Raw genomic sequence first — 21,642 nt, 5'->3', positions numbered from 1 at the left:
ACCCTAACCTTAACCACACTGTTACCTTAAACTAACCATAGCCTTAACCCTAACCTTAACCAAACTGTTACCTTAAACTAACCATAGCCTTAACCCTAACCTTAACCACACTGTTACCTTAAACTAACCATAACCTTAACCCTAACCTTAACCACACTGTTAGCTTAACACAAGTGCCGTTCAGCAGGGGGCGCTGTGGGCCGTGAGTGCCAGCGCTCTGTTCAATGGGGATAAATGCCGGTTTTTGCAGTGCTAAACCTATATTAAATATTATAGCTATGGATCTAATAACACCGGCGATTGTCAGTGAGTTTCTTCCGGTCAACATGCAAAAAACACATAATTTTTTCATCCATACATTTCCGTTTTATACCGTGGTGAATATGAGTATAGTTTTAGAGTGATCCTGTGTAATCCCAGGAAACTCCGGCAAACAGCGCTTCACTGCATTTCATTATAAATCGTGCCATTTCTCGCCTGATTATTGAATCGATCTGAAATCAACGCTAGATTATCGGTATTATGTTTCATCATGCATGCACGAAAGGGTGGGGGGGAGATCGTTTTTCTATGCTTCGAGCACCACCAACGGCATACATTACACAGTACATTACAGACCCACGCTGCGATCGCGGGGGGAAAAATATCGGATCAACGCAAGATTGATAACATATAGTCCTTACCTTGTCTCTGATGTACTGCAAAAAGAGTAATCCAATTATCTGATCGCCATTCCAAATATCCACAGCGATCCTGTGTCCAACGTTATCCAGCATTGCACATGAACAGGCGGGCGGGGACGCTTGTCAATGCCCTATAAGCGGAGTGTTTAGAACCCGCCCCCACGCCGCAGCTCGGCCAAGAAAACAAACCACATCGTTTCAAACAGAGTGCAATAGCGGCCGCAAGGCGTTAGGCGGCGGTATCGGACCGTTGCGGTCTCAGACAGAGTGCTACACAGTCCTACAGCTTAGCAGGATGAATTATGAATGGAAATAGCTAATAAAAGAAATAACGACACAGAAACGTAGATCTACGTTTCCGGCACTCAACCGCTGGGCCACAGAAACATAGATCTACATTTTTGGCAATCAAAGGGCTAACCTAACCATAACCTTAACCCTAACCTTAACCACACTGTTACCTTAAACTAACCATAACCATAACCTTAACCATAACTTTCTATCATCATAGTATTGCTGTGTTTGTATCTTAGTCTAGTGGTGAGAGCACTCACTCCCCACCACAAGCATTGCTAGTTCAACTCCCAATCGTGCTCTTTTTTTGGGGACTTTTGCTGATACGAAATGTACATATATATATATATAACATAGCATACATTATGTACCTTTTCTCTTGTGCTCGATTAAGTACTTTATTTACATTTTCTGATGAGACTGTGTTGCTTTTGACAACTAAAAACACAGGAATGAAAGGAGTGTCTCACGGGAGAGATGGCTAGTCGGAGGATGGTCCCGTTCTTCATCTCACCACGGCTCTGGAGGAGGGAGAGGAGGAGACATGTAACAACGGGCTTGTGATTAATTAACAACGCCCTGCATCAACACAAGCCTGGGCAGGACAGAGCACACACCTGTTCAGTGATGTAGAGCTGAGGACCGTCAGCATAACGCAAGGCAAACTGCTCAAAGCCAGACAGAGACCAGCTAGAGAGAGAGGGGGGAGAGAGAGGGAGAGACAGAGGGAGAGAGTGGGAGGGAGAGGAAGAGAGAGAGCATGAGTGAGTGAGAGAGAGAGAGAGAGAGAGAGAGAGAGAGAGAGAGAGAGAGAGAGAGAGAGAGAGAGAGAGAGAGAGAGAGAGAGAGAGAGAGAGAGAGAGAGAGAAAGAGAGAGAGACAGGGAGAGGAACAGAGAGAGAGAAGAGAGGAAGAGAGAGAAGAGAGACAGAGAGAGGGAGAGAGAGAGACAGAGAGGGGAAGAGAGAGAACGAGAGTGAGAGAGAAAGGAGAAAGAGAGGAGAGAAAGGAGAGAGGAAATAGAGAAAGAAGAGATCGAGAGAGGAGAGAGAGAAGGAAGAGAAAGGAGAGAAAGTAGAGAGATAGAGAGAGTAGAGAGGAGACAGGAGAGATAAATGAGAGGGGGCGGAGAGAGACAGAGAGAAAGGAGAGAAATGGGGGGGAGAGAGAGAGAGAGAGACATTCCATTGTTATTCCATTTCCCACTAAAGAACTGGAGACAAAAACCAAAACAGACATTTGTCATGTGCTGACGGCTGTGCAGCCTTCAACTACCAGCGTGTACAAAAGGCTAGCAGGAGTCAGCCTGCTGCCTGCAGCGTTCACACTCACACTCACATTCACCTTCACGTTCACCTTCACGTTCACACTCACACTCACACTCACATTCACACTCACACTCACACTCACATTCACCCTCACACTAACATTCACCTTTACGTTCACCTTCACGTTCACACTCACATTCACGTTCACATTTTACATTCACTCACATCCACACTCACATTCACTCATATTCACGTTCACCTTCACGTTCACACTCATATTATTCACACTCACATTCACACTCACCTTACATTTACATTCACTCACACACATACACATTCACGACTCACATTCACCAGAGGAACAGATGGAGATATTGCGAAAACTAAGTTATTCTGTGAGTGGGCGTCAGGGCCTATAGGTGGAGCTGGGAAACACCCTCAGATATGTGTGAAGAGAGTCAGCAGGAAGGAGGAGAGGAAGGAGGGATGAAATGGTTAAGAGGACAGTGTTGCAGTGTCTCATCGTGGACACAGTGTACACAGCTGAGGACACAAAGGAATGGATATAGAGAAGACACAGAACAACGAGTCAACACACAGCTCTGTTAACACACAACTAACACACAACCCTGTTAACACACAACTAATACACAACTCTGTTAACACACAACTAATACACAACTCTGTTAACACACAACTAATACACAACTCTGTTAACACACAACTAATACACAACTCTGTTAACACACAACTCTGTTAACACACAACTAATACACAACTATGTTAACACACAACTAATACACAACTCAGTCAACACACAGCTCTGTTAACACACAACTAACACACAACCCTGTTAACACACAACCCTGTTAACACACAGCTCTGTTAATACACAACTATCTTAACACACAGCGCTGTTAACCCTCTAACCCTCGCGCCCACACGACACTAAATGTTTTGCTAAACATGAAATATCTTTGGAACCGTTTGTGATAAAGACTCACTTTAAAGTGTATCTCTCCATCACCTGAAGGCTGGCTGGCAGTGCGCGGAAGTAAGACATAGAATCTTGATATATCTAGATCGGTCGTTTACTCTTCCGTATCTATCTATCTATCTTATCTTATCTTATCTTATCTTATCTTATCTTATCTTATCTTATCTTATCTTATCTGTCTGTCTGTCTGTCTGTCTGTCTGTCTGTCTGTCTGTCTGTCTGTCTGTCTGTCTGTCTGTCTGTCTGTCTGTCTGTCTGTCTGTCTGTCTGTCTATCTATCTATCTATCTATCTATCTATCTATCTATCTATCTATCTATCTATCTATCTATCTATCTATCTATCTATCTATCTATCTATCTATCTATCTATCTATCTATCTATCTATCTATCTATCTATCTATCTATCTATCTATCTATCTATCTATCTATCTATCTATCTATCTATCTATCTATCTATCTATCTATCTATCTATCTATCTATCTATCTATCCATCCATCCATCCATCCATCCATCCATCCATCCATCCATCCATCTATCTATCTATCTATCTATCTATCTATCTATCTATCTATCTATCTATCTATCTATCTATCTATCTATCTATCTATCTATCTATTTCTATGCTGGTTTTATAATAAAATGGCAAAAAGTCAAAGAGGTATAATGTTCAACAAGGTATAATTATGGCGGCTGGGTGGCGTAGCGGAGATGGCGCTCGTCACCAATGCAAGAGACTCCGGTCTCGACTCCCCGAGTCAGCATTGCCTGCGGCTTGGGCCAGTCGTCATACTATCTCAATTGGCAGAGGTAGCGGGTGGAAAGTCGATGGGTGGGGATTGGACGTTGTGGACAGCAACTCCTACAGGTCGGTTGGGTGACGCCTGTACAGCAGAGACAGGAAGTATCGGGGCAGCGTGAGCCTCCCACGCGTTACTCCTCGCCACTGAGGCTGCGGTTACACTAGGGCCATTTAATTTCGTTTCATTTCGTTTTTCAGAACGCTGCGTATTGGCAGGCAACTAAGAGTTAAGCTAGATGTTGTTTTGTCTCGTCTATTATATACATGTAGTACAATGCCAAAGCAGTAGGTGGCGATGTAGTTCAAACATGAAGGCCATTTTCAACCAATCAGAAAGGTTGAACAGTCTCTCCACAACCTGCTCAAAATCTCAGAAAAGCCACCATCTTTATACCTCGCATGAGCCATTTAGCTACATAGCATTTATTTTTCAGCAAGAAATAAAGTGCAATAAACAAAAACGGATACATTCACTGTGTGTTCTGCCTCATTTGTTGATGATTTGTTGATGAAACAAAACTAACATCAACATAATTGACCACCAAGAGCGGAGTTTAGTCTCACAAAAATATCGCCGATTATGTTAGCTTACGTGCTAACGTGATTGGGATATGCCATTATAACAGTATAGCATTGTGGCTAGCAGTTAATGCTAGCAGAATGAATGGATGTAAACTTTATTTAACAGATTGCAGAATGGGTACAATACAATACGGCTCAATACAAACAATTGTTAAGGGAATGCAGACTGTTGTAGCTTGGACTGGGCTCCTTATAACAATAACTTGACAACAAGTTGGTAGCCGCAGCTACTTGGGACAGCTCTGCTGTAAACACTGGAAATAACTAATGGACGGAGTCGAGGTCCAGCCAGGGGAGAATTTGGCATCGGTCTCTACTGCGCATGGGCATTGGGCAGAACTGCTCCGTATCCGGCTCGCGCAAATTACATGGCACCATTGTCGGCGAGTTTTCGAAAACGAAAACACCCTTTCAGCGTTGCCGCTAGAAAAACGTGTTTTCCTGCCAAAACTGCGTTTCTTTTTAACTTGAACATGCAAACGTAATCATTTGAAAATAGAACGTCGCTGTTTTACACCAGTGTAACCATGGCCTGAGAGTCCGCGCTGTCTGGTGAAAAGATGCAACAGGCTGCCTCCTCGTGTACCGGAGGGGACACGTGATGCAAGGCTTCTATCCTTACTACAGCCGACCAGTGGGAGGCATAGTCTACCATAGTTCAAGACAGGGGAGGGGAGAATTAAAGTGGAGAATTGCCGATACGAAATTGGGATGGGAGAAAAATAGAGAATAAGGAGAAAAAGTGGATAAAAAAAAACAAGGTATAACTATATAATTTATTATGCAGCTAGAATAAAAATCACATGTCCATTCATGTGTGTAACTATGCTATTTGGATAAGATGCAGAGATGGACATTGATACGAGCCTCAGTGTTCATTAGGGCTGTCTTAAATACTTCGAAGCTTCGAAGCTTCATTCGATGGGCATGGGATTCGAATATGAAAATAAAATTCGAATATATAATAAATAAATAAAAATAAAATAAAATGTTTTTATTTTTAATTTTTTTTTATTTTTTATATTTTTTTGCGAAATCAACTCTGCCTCTCTTTGTTAATTACAACAAGCAATGCTGTTTGTTATTTAAGATGAGGTCGGACTCGGCACTGACAGATTTGTGTTCATTGTGCTGCTTTTATAAAGCCTCAAATGACGGCCGTCGGCTTACAATATTTCATGCAAGCAAAGTGTTTCGTTTGTCTAAGAGTGCTGTACAAGTCCCACAACATAAAAAAAGATTTGTTTAAAGAAAATTATTAAAATAATGTATTTATTATTATTATTATTTTTGTATCTCGAAGCTTCGAATTAAAATCTAATCTCGGCCCCGAAGCTTCGAATTCCAAAAATGTATTCGAATGTCAGCCCTAGTGTTCATATCACACAACTCAGTTAACACACAACTCAGTGTTAACACACAACTCAGAGTTAACACACTATTCAGTGTTAACACACAACTCAGTTAACACACAACTCAGTGTTAACACACAACTCAGAGTTAACACACTATTCAGTGTTAACACACAACTCAGTGTTAATACCCAACTCAGAGTTAACACACAACTCAGTGTTAACACACAACTCAGAGTTAACACACAACTCGGTGTTAATACACGACTCAGAGTTAACACACAACTCAGAGTTAACACACAACTCAGTGTTAACACACAACTCAGTTAAAACACAACTCAGAGTTAACACACTATTCAGTGTTAACACACAACTCAGAGTTAACACACTATTCAGTGTTAACACACAACTCAGTGTTAACACACAACTCAGAGTTAACACACTATTCAGTGTTAACACACAACTCAGAGTTAACACACTATTCAGTGTTAACACACAACTCAGTGTTAACACACAACTCAGAGTTAACACACAACTCAGTGTTAACACACTATTCAGTTAACACACAACTCAGTGTTAATACACAACTCAGAGTTAACACACAACTCAGTGTTAACACACTATTCAGTTAACACACAACTCAGTGTTAACACACAACTCAGAGTTAACACACAACTCAGAGTTAACACACAACTCAGAGTTAACACACAACTCAGTGTTAACACACAACTCAGAGTTAACACACAACTCAGTGTTAACACACTATTCAGTTAACACACAACTCAGTGTTAACACACAACTCAGAGTTAACACACAACTCAGAGTTAACACACAACTCAGAGTTAACACACAACTCAGTGTTAACACACAACTCAGAGTTAACACACAACTCAGTGTTAACACACTATTCAGTTAACACACAACTCAGAGTTAACACACAACTCAGTGTTAATACACAACTCAGTGTTAACACACTATTCAGTGTTAACACACAACTCAGTGTTAACACACAACTCAGAGTTAACACACAACTCAGTGTTAACACACAACTCAGAGTTAACACACAACTCAGTGTTAACACACAACTCAGAGTTAACACACTATTCAGTTAACACACAACTCAGTGTTAATACACAACTCAGAGTTAACACACAACTCAGAGTTAACACACAACTCAGTGTTAACACACAACTCAGAGTTAACACACAACTCAGTGTTAACACACTATTCAGTTAACACACAACTCAGTGTTAATACACAACTCAGAGTTAACACACAACTCAGAGTTAATACACAACTCAGTGTTAACACACTATTCAGTTAACACACAACTCAGTGTTAATACACAACTCAGAGTTAACACACAACTCAGTGTTAATACACAACTCAGTGTTAACACACAACTCAGAGTTAACACACAACTCAGTGTTAACACACAACTCAGTGTTAACACACAACTCAGTGTTAACACACAACTCAGAGTTAACACACAACTCAGTGTTAACACACTATTCAGTTAACACACAACTCAGAGTTAACACACAACTCAGTGTTAATACACAACTCAGTGTTAACACACAACTCAGTGTTAACACACAACTCAGAGTTAACACACAACTCAGTGTTAATACACAACTCAGTGTTAACACACAACTCAGTGTTAATACACAACTCAGTGTTAACACACAACTCAGAGTTAACACACAACTCAGTGTTAATACACAACTCAGTGTTAACACACAACTCAGTGTTAACACACAACTCAGTGTTAATACACAACTCAGTGTTAACACACAACTCAGTGTTAACACACAACTCAGTGTTAACACACAACTCAGTGTTAACACACAACTCAGAGTTAATACACAGCTCAGAAACGGGGAACAGAATTAAAATCTAATCTCGGCCCCGAAGCTTCGAATTCCAAAAATGTATTCGAATGTCAGCCCTAGTGTTCATATCACACAACTCAGTTAACACACAACTCAGTGTTAACACACAACTCAGAGTTAACACACTATTCAGTGTTAACACACAACTCGGTGTTAACACACAACTCAGTGTTAACACACAACTCAGAGTTAACACACTATTCAGTGTTAACACACAACTCAGAGTTAACACACAACTCGGTGTTAACACACAACTCAGAGTTAACACACAACTCGGTGTTAACACACAACTCGGTGTTAATACACGACTCAGTGTTAATACACAACTCAGTGTTAATACACAACTCAGTGTTAATACACAACTCAGTGTTAATACACAACTCAGTGTTAACACACAACTCAGTGTTAACACACAACTCAGTGTTAATACACAACTCAGTGTTAACACACTATTCAGTGTTAATAATACACAACTCAGTGTTAACACACAACTCAGTGGTAACACACTATTCAGTGTTAATAATACACAACTCAGTGTTAACACACAACTCAGTGTTAATACATAGCTCAGTGTTAATACATAGCTCAGTGTTAATACATAGCTCAGTGTTAATACATAGCTCAGTGTTATGAAATACACAGCTCAGAAACGGGGAACAGAGCCAGACAGGGTAAAAAGGTAATCAAATTGGTTATGTAAGCTGTGGAACACATTGCTAGTCAGGCCTGGCTGTGATCTGTGAACCATTAGAGTGGCTTTTTCATTACGGGAAACAGAGGGGGGAGGAGAGGAGAGAGGAGAGAGAGAACAACAGGGAAAAGCAACAGAAATATACTAGCTGGGGATTTTCCTCGAAGCAGGACTATTCTGTTTGACAGATGGCGGTGAGAAATAATTAAGTGAATGTAATCAAATTGTTGTCGTTTGTCAAATTAATGTTATGTTTGTTCTCGTGGATGTCTGAAACCCATATACCAACCGGCAACCGATTATCTCTCGTTATGAAAAACACCTGATGTTTTTCCCACATTATCAGAACTCCCCGTCATCGCCTGTGTTATCAACCTACACGGTATCTCAAGCTCCGCCCTCTTTTATTGATCCTCCTCACTCCAACCACAACTGCTGCTTCCCCTGGGGGGAATTCTTAGGAATTCTGTCTCTCACACACAGCTCCACAAATGAGCAATTCAATGTACTTGCTTAACCATAATTTTTTTTTTTGTATCCACTTTTTCTCCCATTTTCTATATATTTTCTCCCATCCCAATTTTCGTATCATCCAATTCAACCCTCCCCTGTCACGAACGCTGTTTCTTGCCTCCCACAAGCCAGCTGCAATGTGGACTAAGTCATACATAGCACAAGTCCCCTCCGGTACTTGAGGTAACAGCAGTCGCATCTTTTCACCTGCGCAGCTCGATCTCTCAGTGGCGAGGAGTAACGCGTGGGAGGCTCACGCTGCCCCTGACACTTCCTGATTCTACTGCGCAGGCGCACCAACCGACCTGTAGGAGTCGCTGTCCACAACGCCCGATCCCCAGACATCAGTTTCCCACCCCCTAATACGGCCAATGTGTATTAGTATGAACGACCAGCTAAACTGAAAGCAATGTGGAGCGCTGGGCTCGAACAGGCGAGCCCAGCGTCTCTGCATTCGTGGCGAGCGCCTTGCCCACTACGCCACGTAGCCGCCAACAATAATTTCTTTTTAAAAACATCATGATAGATACAGTGGTCACTGGGAAGATTATCAAGATTTTTCTGTTAATCTTCAAACCTTTACCATACCATAAACACAGGTTTCGTCTGCTGTGCCAAGTTGCATACCTATATACCTGCATATAATCCTTCTATATACCTACTCATACACACCTGCATATAACCCATATAACCCTGTATGATAGCATGTTTGTATAAAAGTATTCTGTACTTCTGTATGACAACTATTAAAGAAACTTGAGAAACTTGAAACATGTACAATAATGATGTATATACTGTATATATATTTGTATTCTTACCATATATATATCTATCCACATCTGTCTGTACATACCTGCATATAATCTTTCTTACATATCAGTAGATACTATATCTATACCTATCTGTACATATCCCATACCTACTCTTACTTCTTTTCGTTGTACTGTACTTTTGCTGTATAATGACAATACATTTGAATCTGATCAAATTTCTCAGACAAAAGACACACGCGCTGCTTTACCCAGCACACTTTGCTTTAGGTCATCAGGATGCTAAATGACAATAACACTATGTAACAACCATCAAATGCACTCACAGCACACACATCCACACGCACACACTCACTTTAAACAAACAACTTACTGCTGCACCCACTTTAGAACACCTAAACACACTTTATATTTATTGGCAAAGAATTTGCACTACAACCCATACCTCATTACACCTTACTGTAAATTGTACCTAATTTGTACCTCATCCCATTTCTGCATTGTACTGTATAGTATATTGTATTGTAACTCAGTTACTTTTCTACTCTGCATTGTACATTGTATATATGTGTATATTGAACACCTTTGTCTACATACTTGACTTTATACTTACTATACTTATTTTATACTTATCTATTTTTATCTAGCACAATCTCTGGAGCAAAACAGAAAGAAGCATTTTATATAAAAGTATTCTGTACTTCTGTATGACAACTAATAAAGAAACTTGAAACTTGAAACTTGAACATGTCCTGAATGATGGAGTTGTTCATCTTCAAACTGTTACCGTACTATAAACACAGGAAATTCTACTTGCTGTGCCATTTCTCAGACAAAAGACGAGCGGGGCTGCTTACCCGTCACACACCTCCCGAATGATGGCGGACAGTGGCTTCTTCTGCAAATATGAGAACAGAGGAGATTCTTGGAGACACACAAGTCATGACAGGTCACCAAAAATCATCATTATCATTCTAACACTGCTGTGAATGTGCCGTTTGCTCCATAGTTTGGAGTGAAAAGGAAATAAGTGTGTAATATTTTATTTAATATTCAATAACTTTTCTGTGTGCGGTGAAAGTGTGCTACTGTATATTTCAATTTTTTTTTGCCATGCGGGTAATACTTTTAAATTACTAATATAAATGTTTAATGCCTAATATAATATGTTCAAGCTAACAATCTATATTTGTGTGGGATAGTCCCAGAAAATCAGATACAGTTGACAATCCTGCCTTAACCTTATAAAACCTCCATCTCTGCCAAAGTGTCCCTTGAGCAAGGCACTGAACCCCAAAGCCACACTGTGGGCAACCCTGCCCTCTTTTCTTGATCCTCCAAACTGCTTCACTCAGACGCAACGGTTGCAATTGGAGGGTCAAGAAAAGAGGGCGGGTTTGAGATTAATTCACAATTAAAGTAATTTTCTTCTTCTGAGGTCAGATCAGAGTAAGACAGATGTGCTCAACAGCTAGAAAAGAAGATCTCAGCAACAACATACTGTACGTCTAGGCACCACAAAAGACAGAAGCGTCCCTTTCAATAATTCAACAGATTCTCAGCATAAAGTGGGTGACACATTTCTATAAATAGTTTTACAGGATAGAGGAGTTCAATAGATGCCGTCAATGGTATGTTTTAGGGCTGAGCCCAAACGTTCGAACGTTCAGACCTTAATTCATTACGTTGGCATTCGAATCTTAATTAATCGGTTCGAACCTCCGGTTTTATTTTTCTATAAAAAAAATTATTTTTATTTTTATACATTTTTTTACACTAAACATATATATCAGAATGTGATATTGAGTTGAGTGACTCACACTCACCCGTCTTATTTCATAATACAACGTTTCTGAATGGACGTTTGGATTAAGCCAAGTGTATGCAGTGATGCTGAACTTCCCCAGCGGAACACAAGTTACTTAACGTTACACAGGTATGTTATGCACATGAATTAAGCTATGCACGTTTAGCTGGCTAACGTTAAGATAGCAGGAGCCGTCAGCCAACAAAGATGTTGTTTCAACAAATGGATTCACAAAATGGATTACCTTCCAAACGTTATTGAAGCCTCCCGTGACCAGTAAGTAAGTAAGTACTACTACTTTTAATAACCACAGCAATATGCACATATGCGCCATATTCAGTGATGCCGGTAACGCGTTACTAAGTAACGCGTTATTGTAATCTGATTACTTTTCCCCGAAAATAGTAATCTAACGCGTTAATCTTTAAAAGCCAGTAATCTGATTGCAGTTACTTGTCCAAGTGGCTGTGCATTACTATTTCGTTACTATCTCATCATAAATTCATAATGCAGGCGGAATGCAGTATTTTATTTCGTTTTCGACAGTCAAAAATAAATTTTTGAGCTGTTTTTCTTATTTGGGAGTGACGTGGTGTGGCAGTGAAAGGGTTACACAAGAATGTGGCCCGCGGCGTGACTGGACTCTCTGTCTGTGAGTGACTCTGCTTTGGCCCAATCACATTCCCCATCCACAGTCTGCGAATCAGAGGCAGAGTAGGGCGGGTCTTCACAGCACGTCATGTGACATATGCGCCAATCGTGTGACAGCAGGGCTCCGTTGCATTCGTCTGAGAATTCCACCCCAAAACGCTTACAGGAAGAAAAAACGCGGCTTATTATTATTACCGAGGCGCGCGGCTTATTATATTATTAAAACAGCTACTTGTGGGCACTCATAAAAACACCGTGGTCTACAAGTTGTTTAGCGAGAGGATGGTGGTAATGTGCTTCAATAGAACAATGGATCAATGCCATGTCAAAACTCGGCTCCGCTTATCTGAAGGGCTCCGCAGTACACACACAGCCACACACACACGCGCGCGCGCACACACGGGATCGCAGCAGCCACACACACATTTCCACTGTCCAATAGACAAGCGCCCTTTTCGACCGCGTGACATTGTTCAGATGTTTCAACTTCACCCCCAGAACCGCACCGAGTCCACCAAAACTATATGTGAAAGCGACCTAAACGTAAATACTGTCTACCGCTAAAAACAGCACATCCAATTGCATTGAAAGCATCTGGAATCACAACACTACGACGCTTCGACTAGTAGGTACAGGAGGACTCGGAGGCCAGCCAAACAGCAAAAGAGAGAGATTGTTTCTTTCCCTATTGATTAATGTATATTTGATGGTGGCAGAGCAAAAGCTCTTATTTGCCAGATTTACAGTTAATTTACATGTTAAAGAGAGACTGATTGTATGTTTATAGAGAGACATTTATAAAAACAATTTAATAGTTACAGTTGATATAATTGAATAGTTCAGCCTGCATTTGTTAGATGTGAATGGATACACTGGTTTTGTAAAACCACTGGCTGGTTGCTCTAATGCTGTGAGCATCATAGACTGTTGCTTTACCATACTTGATGGTACAGAAGCTGAAGCACTAGTTTAACAATTTACGTTATGTGCAGAGAAACAAGTTAAAAACAATTTATGCACTTTCAATAAAGCGTTTTAAAAAAAACTGTTGGGGGAATGACGACGACTTCGTAACCTAGTTACTTTCAAAGTAACTAAGTTACTCTGATAATCAAGTAATCAGTAAAGTAACTTGGATTACTTTTTAAAGGAGTAATCAGTAATCAGTAATCGGATTACTTTTACAAGTAATCTGTGGCATCACTGGCCATATTATACATTTACGTTATATGCGTATATGTGCGCTATGTGCCTAAAGTCAAGACTCGACAGTACTGAACCAGATTTTTTTTTTGCATGATTAAAAATGATGGTTCGAACATCTGTTCGATAAACCCTGGCTAAGTTCGAATCCCAAAAACAGGCTTCGGGGACAGCTCTATTGTTTTCACACAAGCACAGAACAGACCATTAACATGAATCCACTGAGGAGCATCTTTATTCAGTCTTCAGACTGTTTCCGTTTAGTTTTTTTGCCTTTCTATTTTCTATATAAAAGTACAAACCTGGTCGATCTCGATGAATTGAGCGTTGGCGCCTGGCCACTCGATGGCCACCTTCACAATGTCAGAGGGGGGGGGCATGGCTGCTGGGCTGCGGCACCACCCTGGGGGGCGAGATGCTACTTGTCAGACAGATTGTCATCATGAGAGCAGTTTTCAAGAACCACTCAATATAGTGGTCAAGATTTGAATAATTAGAATATTATTTAGTCTCAAATAGTCAAGTCAAGTCAAGAGTTTTAATTGTCACGGCATACAAGTATACAATGAAATGCGGGTGGTCTTGCCCGCAACGATGTGCAATACAGTGGTACAACATATAATAGAATCCAATAAAAAACAACATTGTGCAATAAACAGGTAACAGGTAACATGGTGTGACATCTCGGTATCTGTACATAGTTATTTACAGAGCATATAGGACATGCTAGGTAGCTTTGGTAGTGTAATACACTATTCCTGTTATTCTAATTTAAAGTGGCCTTTCCTTTTGGCCATAAGTGTGCGTGTGTGCGTCATGAGTGTGTGCCCGCTCATGTTAAAGTGTTAAGTGGCTGCTAGTGTGTGAGCGTGCACAGCGTGCGTGTCGTGTGTGTGTTCATGTGTGCTTGTGTGTGGATAGTTATTAGTTCAGTGTTCTGTGGCACTCAATGTTCATTGTTCAGGGCTCTGATGGCCTGGGGGAAGAAGCTGAGCCTAAGCCGCTCTGTCCTAGTAGCTTGGGTTCGCAGGCGTCTGCCTGACCTCAGCAGCTGGAACAGGCTGTTATTGGGGTGGTGAGGGTCTTTCATTATCCTACAGGCTCTGGATTTGCACCTCTTGTTGTATAGAACCTGCAGGGGAGGTAGTGCAATACCCGTGGTACGCTCGGCTGAGCGCACCACTCTCTGTAGGGCCTTCTTGTCCTGTGCCGTGCTGTTTCCATACCAGGCAGTGATGTTTCCGGTCAAGATGCTCTCTACAGCTCCGGAGTAGAAGGACTGGAGTATCTTCCCAGATACTCTGAACTTCCTTAACTGTCTCAGGTGGTAGAGGCGCTGTTTCGCCTTCTTTACTACTGTGTCTATGTGTGTTGACCATGTCAGATCCTCTGAGATGTGGACCCCCAGGTACTTAAAGCTGCTCACCCTGTCCACGGTAGCCCCGTTTATCATCAGTGGTGTGTGTGTCTCCTGCTGTCCTCTCCTATAATCCACGATCAGCTCCTTGGTTTTACCAATGTTCAGGAGCAGGCTGTTGTCTATATATATTCCCCTTGTATTTACCGGCAAAGACAATGGGTCTCATTCTCCAATGGACTTAAGACAAAACCTTTGCTCTTAGGGCCATTTAAGACATCTTAGATTTTGGGATTCCCCAACCGTGTTAATTAAATATCTGTTTTATTGATTAATTATACATTTGAAAGAATGCAGGTTATAGCCAACATGCAATATATCCCATTGGGACAGACATTTGTCATTTTATATAGCTAAAACCTGCATTCTTTCAAATGTATAATTAATCAATAAAACAGATATTTAACACAGTTGGGGAATCCCAAAATCTAATTAGAAACTGGCCCCTGTAAATGTCCTAACCCAACCCCCTCCAATGTACAGTCCCCCCCACCCCGCCGTTTTTTCTGACAGTTGACGTCAGAAACTTGCAACAAGAAGAAGTCACGGCAGAGAGGCTACACTAAAGGATGAGCCTCTTGACAATCTACTACCGTAAGTGAATGATTTGATAGTTATAAGATAGCCAACGTTGCATTAATGCTAATCGGTAATGAGCTAGATAGCCTCATAATCGATAAAGTGGGCTTACTTTAACAGGATTCCAAAACGAGATAACTATTACTGGAATCATGCCAGTAAGCTCCCACAGTAAGCACAAAGTGTACTTGCATTGTCCTTTCACGGACACTTAATGAAGTACCGGTATTATAAACTTTTAATCATAAAGTCCATGTAGCTGAGTTTTTTAGAGTGAATCAGTGCGAGTGGCAGTAGAGCGCTTGTCTGATAGTGAGAGTGAGTGAGAGAGACAAAGAGAGCAAGTGTGTGAGAGAGAGAGAGAGAGAGAGAGAGAGAGAGAGAGAGAGAGAGAGAGAGAGAGAGAGAGAGAGAGAGAGAGAGAGAGAGAGAGAGAGAGAGAGAGAGAGAGAGAGAAAGGAGAGAGAAAGGAGAGGGGGAAAGAGAAACATTCCATTGTTATTCCATTTCCCACTAAGTCTGTCCAGTGATGGAGATAGCTTTGCCCAAGCAACATTATTACTTTTATTGTGAAAAACTGTTTTTTTCTCTCCACACAGAAAATCTATCTGGAATCTGTAAAGAATTGGACCAATAAGCAGAATCAATAATGGCATCGTTATCGATCAATTCCCACCCCTATTAATAGGAAACCCTTCTCAATGTGGAAGCCTTGACAATGAGCTTCTTTTTTTTTTGCTTCAGTGGAATATTCCGTGGCCCGACACAATGCCAACATCAACATTGACAATTTGAAGGGAGGAGCTTCGCACACGTCAAACAGACGCACACAAAGGCCCACCGGGGTGCTCTCAGAATAGAGCCGTCTGGCAGAGAAGAGACTCTTGGACTTGGACTAGATCATCTTTAATAAAAAGCACTCCTATGTCTGACCGCGTCTTACTTTGGACCAGATTCTCTGCAGTTCAACCTCTCAACAACATTGACAATTTGTCACCGTGATTATAGGCACCGGCCTAACGGCGTCTCCCGTTTTACACAGAGATTCACGTGCGCATAGTCAGCAATTATGCCAGCGTTTGGTATAAGTGGTTACCATATCCTTTGTTTTTACAATGGATAGAAATATGCCTCTGAGCCAGGAGGTATGTCCTTGGCTGTGCAGGTTGCTTTTCATGTTAGGAATATAATGTGGATAAAGAATTGATGCAGAGGAAAAGGAGGTGCATAAAAGCCACCACAACCAATTAATACTCGTCGTCTATTGCACGCAAAGCTAATAGGTAAAATGACACCGGTTCTTTCATGACACATGTAATAGATTAGATTAGATTCAAATGTATTATACAGCACAAGTACAGTACAACAAAAAGAGGTTTGGCATCCAACCAGAGTGCAAATGTAGCAGTAAAGTGCAACAGCAATATACAATCTACAGGTGATTAAACTGGGTACAAAATATCCAAATTAGTACTACTAAGTGTAGTGCTAATCGGATGTATGTACTGAGTTGTAGTAGTAATATGTACAGTGATACAGGTATAAATACAGTATGGTAGTAGTAGTCATACTGGCCAGCAGCGTAACTAATAGCAAAACAAACTAGACAAAAAAAAACTTGTAAGCTTATGGAATAGCAACAGCTAAGAATTCAGCTCAATCTCCCCTACTGGAAATTTAACTTTGTGTCTGTGCACAGTTGCACACAGGAGCTAATTTCCTGTGAGTTGCAGCATTCCCAAGTCAGCATTTTCACTCCCAAGACACTGCAGTGTAACAGCCTATATACAATACCTCACCTGATGGAGACGAGTTGAGTGGCTCAGACACGCTCCCAATTTTGTCGTTTCATCCACACTGCATCAGCTCCCCTGTAGACCCATAAGAAACAGAGATGTTGTTTATGACAACAGGTGCCAGAGGTCCGACAGGAGGCTATTCCTGGATTAATGTTTCATATCCCCGGGTCGGTCAACCTCTTGAGATAAGGTCTTTTTATCTTCATATCCTGCCCACAAATATCCCTCCAACCCCTAGAGGTCAGTGCTTCGAACGGATACGGATACTTGGTACTACCGTGACAAGTATGCTAACGTAGACCCTGATAACCGACAGTGAACAAATATGGTGTAATGTTAGCCTGTATGTCTCAGTCCATCTCAGACAATAATGATGACTTGACCTTACTCCTAGAACCCACCTCACCCCTGCCCACTTTGACTACCTAGGATGGCTTAGAGTAGAAGACAGAGTACAGCAACTTGCAATGGGCCTGGTCTACAAGATACACTACAGACTACACTACACGACTAAGATACCCATGTACTACATATCAAAATACTTCCCAAAGGTCAGTGAATACCACGATCATAACACCAGAGGGAGCTCCACAAATCATGTTAAACCCATATTCGGCTCAAACAAGGGACTAAACACGTTTCACAATTATGCCACATCAATGTGGAACGCCCTACCCAAAGCTGTAAAGGAATGTGAATCACTAACCAGTGCTTTCAAAACCACGCTCAAAGAACACCTACAGGAGACTGCAATTCGAAACTGGCCCCTGCAAATGTCCTAACCCAACCCCCTCCAATGTACAGTAAATTACCTAACCCAAGAATACACAAGACCCTCCTCTTGGAACCATGTATGGTTTCGTCGATATTCCAATGTACAGTTTTGCTTGTACAGTTGTACAGTCCCCCCCCCCCCCCACCCACCTAACCACCTCCAATGTAGCCCCCCCCCCCCCCCACCTCACCTACCCAACCTCCTCCAATGTACAGTTTCTACGTCAAATGTATATACACTCTTTTTTAAACTCTTTTTGTATCACAAACAGTACTGTATTTGCAAATCTGGTATGTCATAAATGTATAGATGTAGCAGTACTGTCTATCTGTATGTCGTGTATGTCATATATGTTATGATGAATTGAAAATGGGGGACCCTGATGTAAACAAGACGAAAGTCTTTCTCTGGTCTGCATCCCCTTAACAATTGTGTGTATTGAGCTGTACTGTACTGTACCCATTCTGCAATCTGTTAATAAAGTTTTCAATCAATCAATCAATCAATGAGCAGCTCTGGTGTTACAGGGAGTAGATGGCCATTTTAACAGGTGTATCAAATAAGGAGGGGTCAAACCAAGGAGGGTTTTGTAAATGAGTGTAAGCCAATTAATTTCTCGTTGAGAGTGTAATAATAATGATGGCCAATTTACAGATATATTAAATGTTCTTTGTTTCAGCTACTTTCCAGTTCCAAACAATTGGGCATAAATTAATTAAACAAGGCGGTCAGGTGGCGTAGCGGAGATTGCGCTCGTCACCGATGCAAGAGACTGCGGTCTCGACTCCCGGAGTCAGCATTGCCTTGGCTTGGGCTGATCGCTATACTAACTCGTTTGGCTGGGTTAGGGGGAGGGAAGCCGTGGGTGGGAAACTGGCGTTGTGGACAGCGACGCCTACAGGTCAGGTCTGGGTGCTTGCTCAGCGGAGGCAGGACTTGAGGAAGGCAGCGTGACCTCCCACACGTTACACTTCACCAATGAGAGCCCTCGCTGCCAGGTGAGAAGAGAGCCAGTGGCTCGGAGGAAGCGTGCGGATACTTCAGGGTTCCCTTGTACCGACCAGTAGGAGAACATGCGCACAACAACGAGGTAGGGGAGGGGGCGGAATTGGCACAACGACTAAAATTGGGACGGGGAGAAAACAGAGAAAAATCGGAGAAAGAGAGATAAAAAAAATAAAAATAAAAAAAATGTATTAAACAACTTTTCACAAGAGAGAAAAACAGACAAACTGTGAGCATAATGTGGGGGAAATTAAGTGCTACTCGGGGTGCCCCCAAATCCCCAGACTACTTCTTTGAAACCACGAAAACTTCATCGCCGCCTCTGGTCACTTATATGGTCGGCTACAAAATCACTCCTCCACCACCAGACCACCACCTCCTCCTTCTCCATAGCCCGGATGTTTCTGACGCCATTTTACCTGCCATGCAGTTAGTGTAGTTCAAGCAAAACAGACCAGAGAGGCAGTTGCTTCTCTTTATTAATAAACACCTGCTGCAGTGTCGTTAGTTACGGCCGGGGGACACAGGTGTGCATGTTCTCCAGGAAGTAAGCTAGCGGCTTTTTTTTTTTTTTTACAAGGTGCCCGTTATGTTTCCGTCTCGAGCGCTGACTGGAGATCAGCTCCCCCGCCCCCTTTCTTAACCTCAACCGTTGATGGGGGGGATCGCGAAACCGACCCCAGATCACTCCTCCGAGCCCGAGAGGAACTTCGCAACGACACACCGCATAATACTAGCCCTATCAAAACGCCAGGCTCTCGATGTGAAATGATTATTATTAATAAATTAAATGCTGTAACTTGTATAATATAGTAATAGTGTAATATTTATTTACACATGAAATAGTATTTAACATGTGTTGTCAACATGTTACACTACACACATACACGGCATCGTATAGGAAACAATGTCTCTTTAGTATTGGCACCTAGAAAAATCGCTATGTTTACTCTCTAATCATTCGCATAATGTTTAATAACAGCGAATTTTCATTTAATTTCAACCCATTATTTAGACTCGAAAGGCAACTGACTGCTCCCTCATTTACAGTCACGTCTAGTGTACGTAGAGTTAAGCAAAACATACAGAGTTAAGCAACAACAACAAAAAAGGCACATCAAATCACAATATGCATGCAGTCACTCAATCAGTCTGCTCGTTCCATCATCATCATTATCATCATCATCATCATCACCATCATCATCGTCACGCTAGAGCCTGTTTCCCAGTACTCCCCCAGTCCCCATTCAATTTCCCCAGTAGCCTGCTCGTTCTTCATACTGGGAACCCTGACACTTGATGTCGCTGACCAAGCGATACGTTCTATATTTAATGGTTATCTGATCAATAATACTAGAGCAGTAATAACCGCTTTTGTATCATCATCATGGCAACGTTACTTACCCTGTGCCTGGACTGGACCATCGATGCTGCCTTTGCTGCCAGTGAGACACTTTGGATATGGGATACAATACCACGCCTTGTAGGCGGGACATAGGGCATTTGTCACCGCAAATGATGCGTGCAGACTTGGGGCCACAACAAGCCGAAGGAACTTTGGCCCCCAGATCCAGAGAGCCACTCAATTCATTATTACATTGAATTGTTTAATGCAAAACAAAAGGGATCACAGAACCTATTGTCATATATGTTAGTTATGATGAATTGAAAATGGGGGACCCTGATGTAAACAAGACGAAAGTTTTTCTCTTGATTGATTGATTGATTGAAAACTTTATTAACAGATTGCAGAATGGGTACAGTACAGTACAGCTCAATACACACAATTGTTAAGGGGATGCAGACCAGAGAAAGACTTTCGTCTTGTTTACATCAGGGTCCCCCATTTTCAATTCATCAGGACATATATGACATACATGACATACAGATAGTCAGTACTGCTACATCTATACATTTATGACATACCAGATTTGCAAATACAGTACTGTTTGTGATACAGAAGGAGTCAAGAAAAGGGAGTATATACATTTGACGTAGAAACTGTACATTGGAGGAGGTTGGGTGGGGGGGGGTTGGGTACATTGGGATATTGACAACCATACTGGGTAATTTACATTGGAGGTGGTTGGGGGGGGGGGGGGCACACTGTATAAACAAGTAACACTGTACATTGAGGGGGGGGGGGGGGGAGGAGACACTGTACAAACAAACAAAATTGTACATTGGACTATTGACAAAACCATACTAGGTAAATGACTGTACATTGGAGGGGGTTGGGTTAGGATATTTACAGGGGCCAGTGTTGAATTGCAGTCTCCCGTAGGTGTCCCTTGAGAGAGGTTTTGAAAGTGGGTAGTGATCCACATTCCTTTACAGCTTTGGGTAGGGCGTTCCACATTGATGTGGCATAATTGCGAAACGTGTTTAGTCCCTTATTTGAGCCGAATCTGGGTTTAACATGATTTGTGGAGCTCCCTCTGGTGTTGTGATCGTGGTATTCACTGACCTTTGGGAAGTATTTTGACATGTACATGGGTACCTTGGTCGTGTAGTGTATCTTGTAGACCAGGCCCATTGCAAGTTGCTGTACTCTGTCGTCTA

The 21,642-nt window shown here is 41.7% G+C and overlaps 1 protein-coding gene across 3 annotated transcripts in view; it reads right to left on the bottom strand.

Moving 5' to 3' along the window:
• elmo2 (engulfment and cell motility 2) overlaps positions 1–20,528 on the bottom strand; it is a 62,116-nt gene extending 41,588 nt beyond the window's left edge. For 2 of the 3 annotated variants that reach the window (XM_084317165.1, XM_084317166.1), the window contains exons 1-6: positions 20,485–20,528; positions 17,301–17,372; positions 13,808–13,908; positions 10,702–10,742; positions 1,595–1,667; positions 1,448–1,498 (exon numbers count right to left, since the gene is read on the bottom strand). In XM_084317165.1, coding sequence (XP_084173291.1) covers positions 1,448–1,498; positions 1,595–1,667; positions 10,702–10,742; positions 13,808–13,885 — 243 coding nt within the window. In that variant the 5' untranslated portion in view covers positions 13,886–13,908; positions 17,301–17,372; positions 20,485–20,528. Of the gene's footprint in view, positions 1–1,447; positions 1,499–1,594; positions 1,668–10,701; positions 10,743–13,807; positions 13,909–17,300; positions 17,373–20,484 lie in introns of those variants that run through there. The other variant, XM_084317167.1, reaches the window with a different exon arrangement.
• Between the last annotated feature and the right edge of the window lie 1,114 nt (positions 20,529–21,642).

The sequence above is a fragment of the Notolepis coatsorum genome (assembly GCF_963971535.1).
Source record: "Notolepis coatsorum genome assembly, chromosome: 6".
In the NCBI taxonomy this organism is placed as follows: domain Eukaryota; kingdom Metazoa; phylum Chordata; class Actinopteri; order Aulopiformes; family Paralepididae; genus Notolepis; species Notolepis coatsorum.
This window is presented reverse-complemented; position numbering and strand designations above follow the sequence as displayed.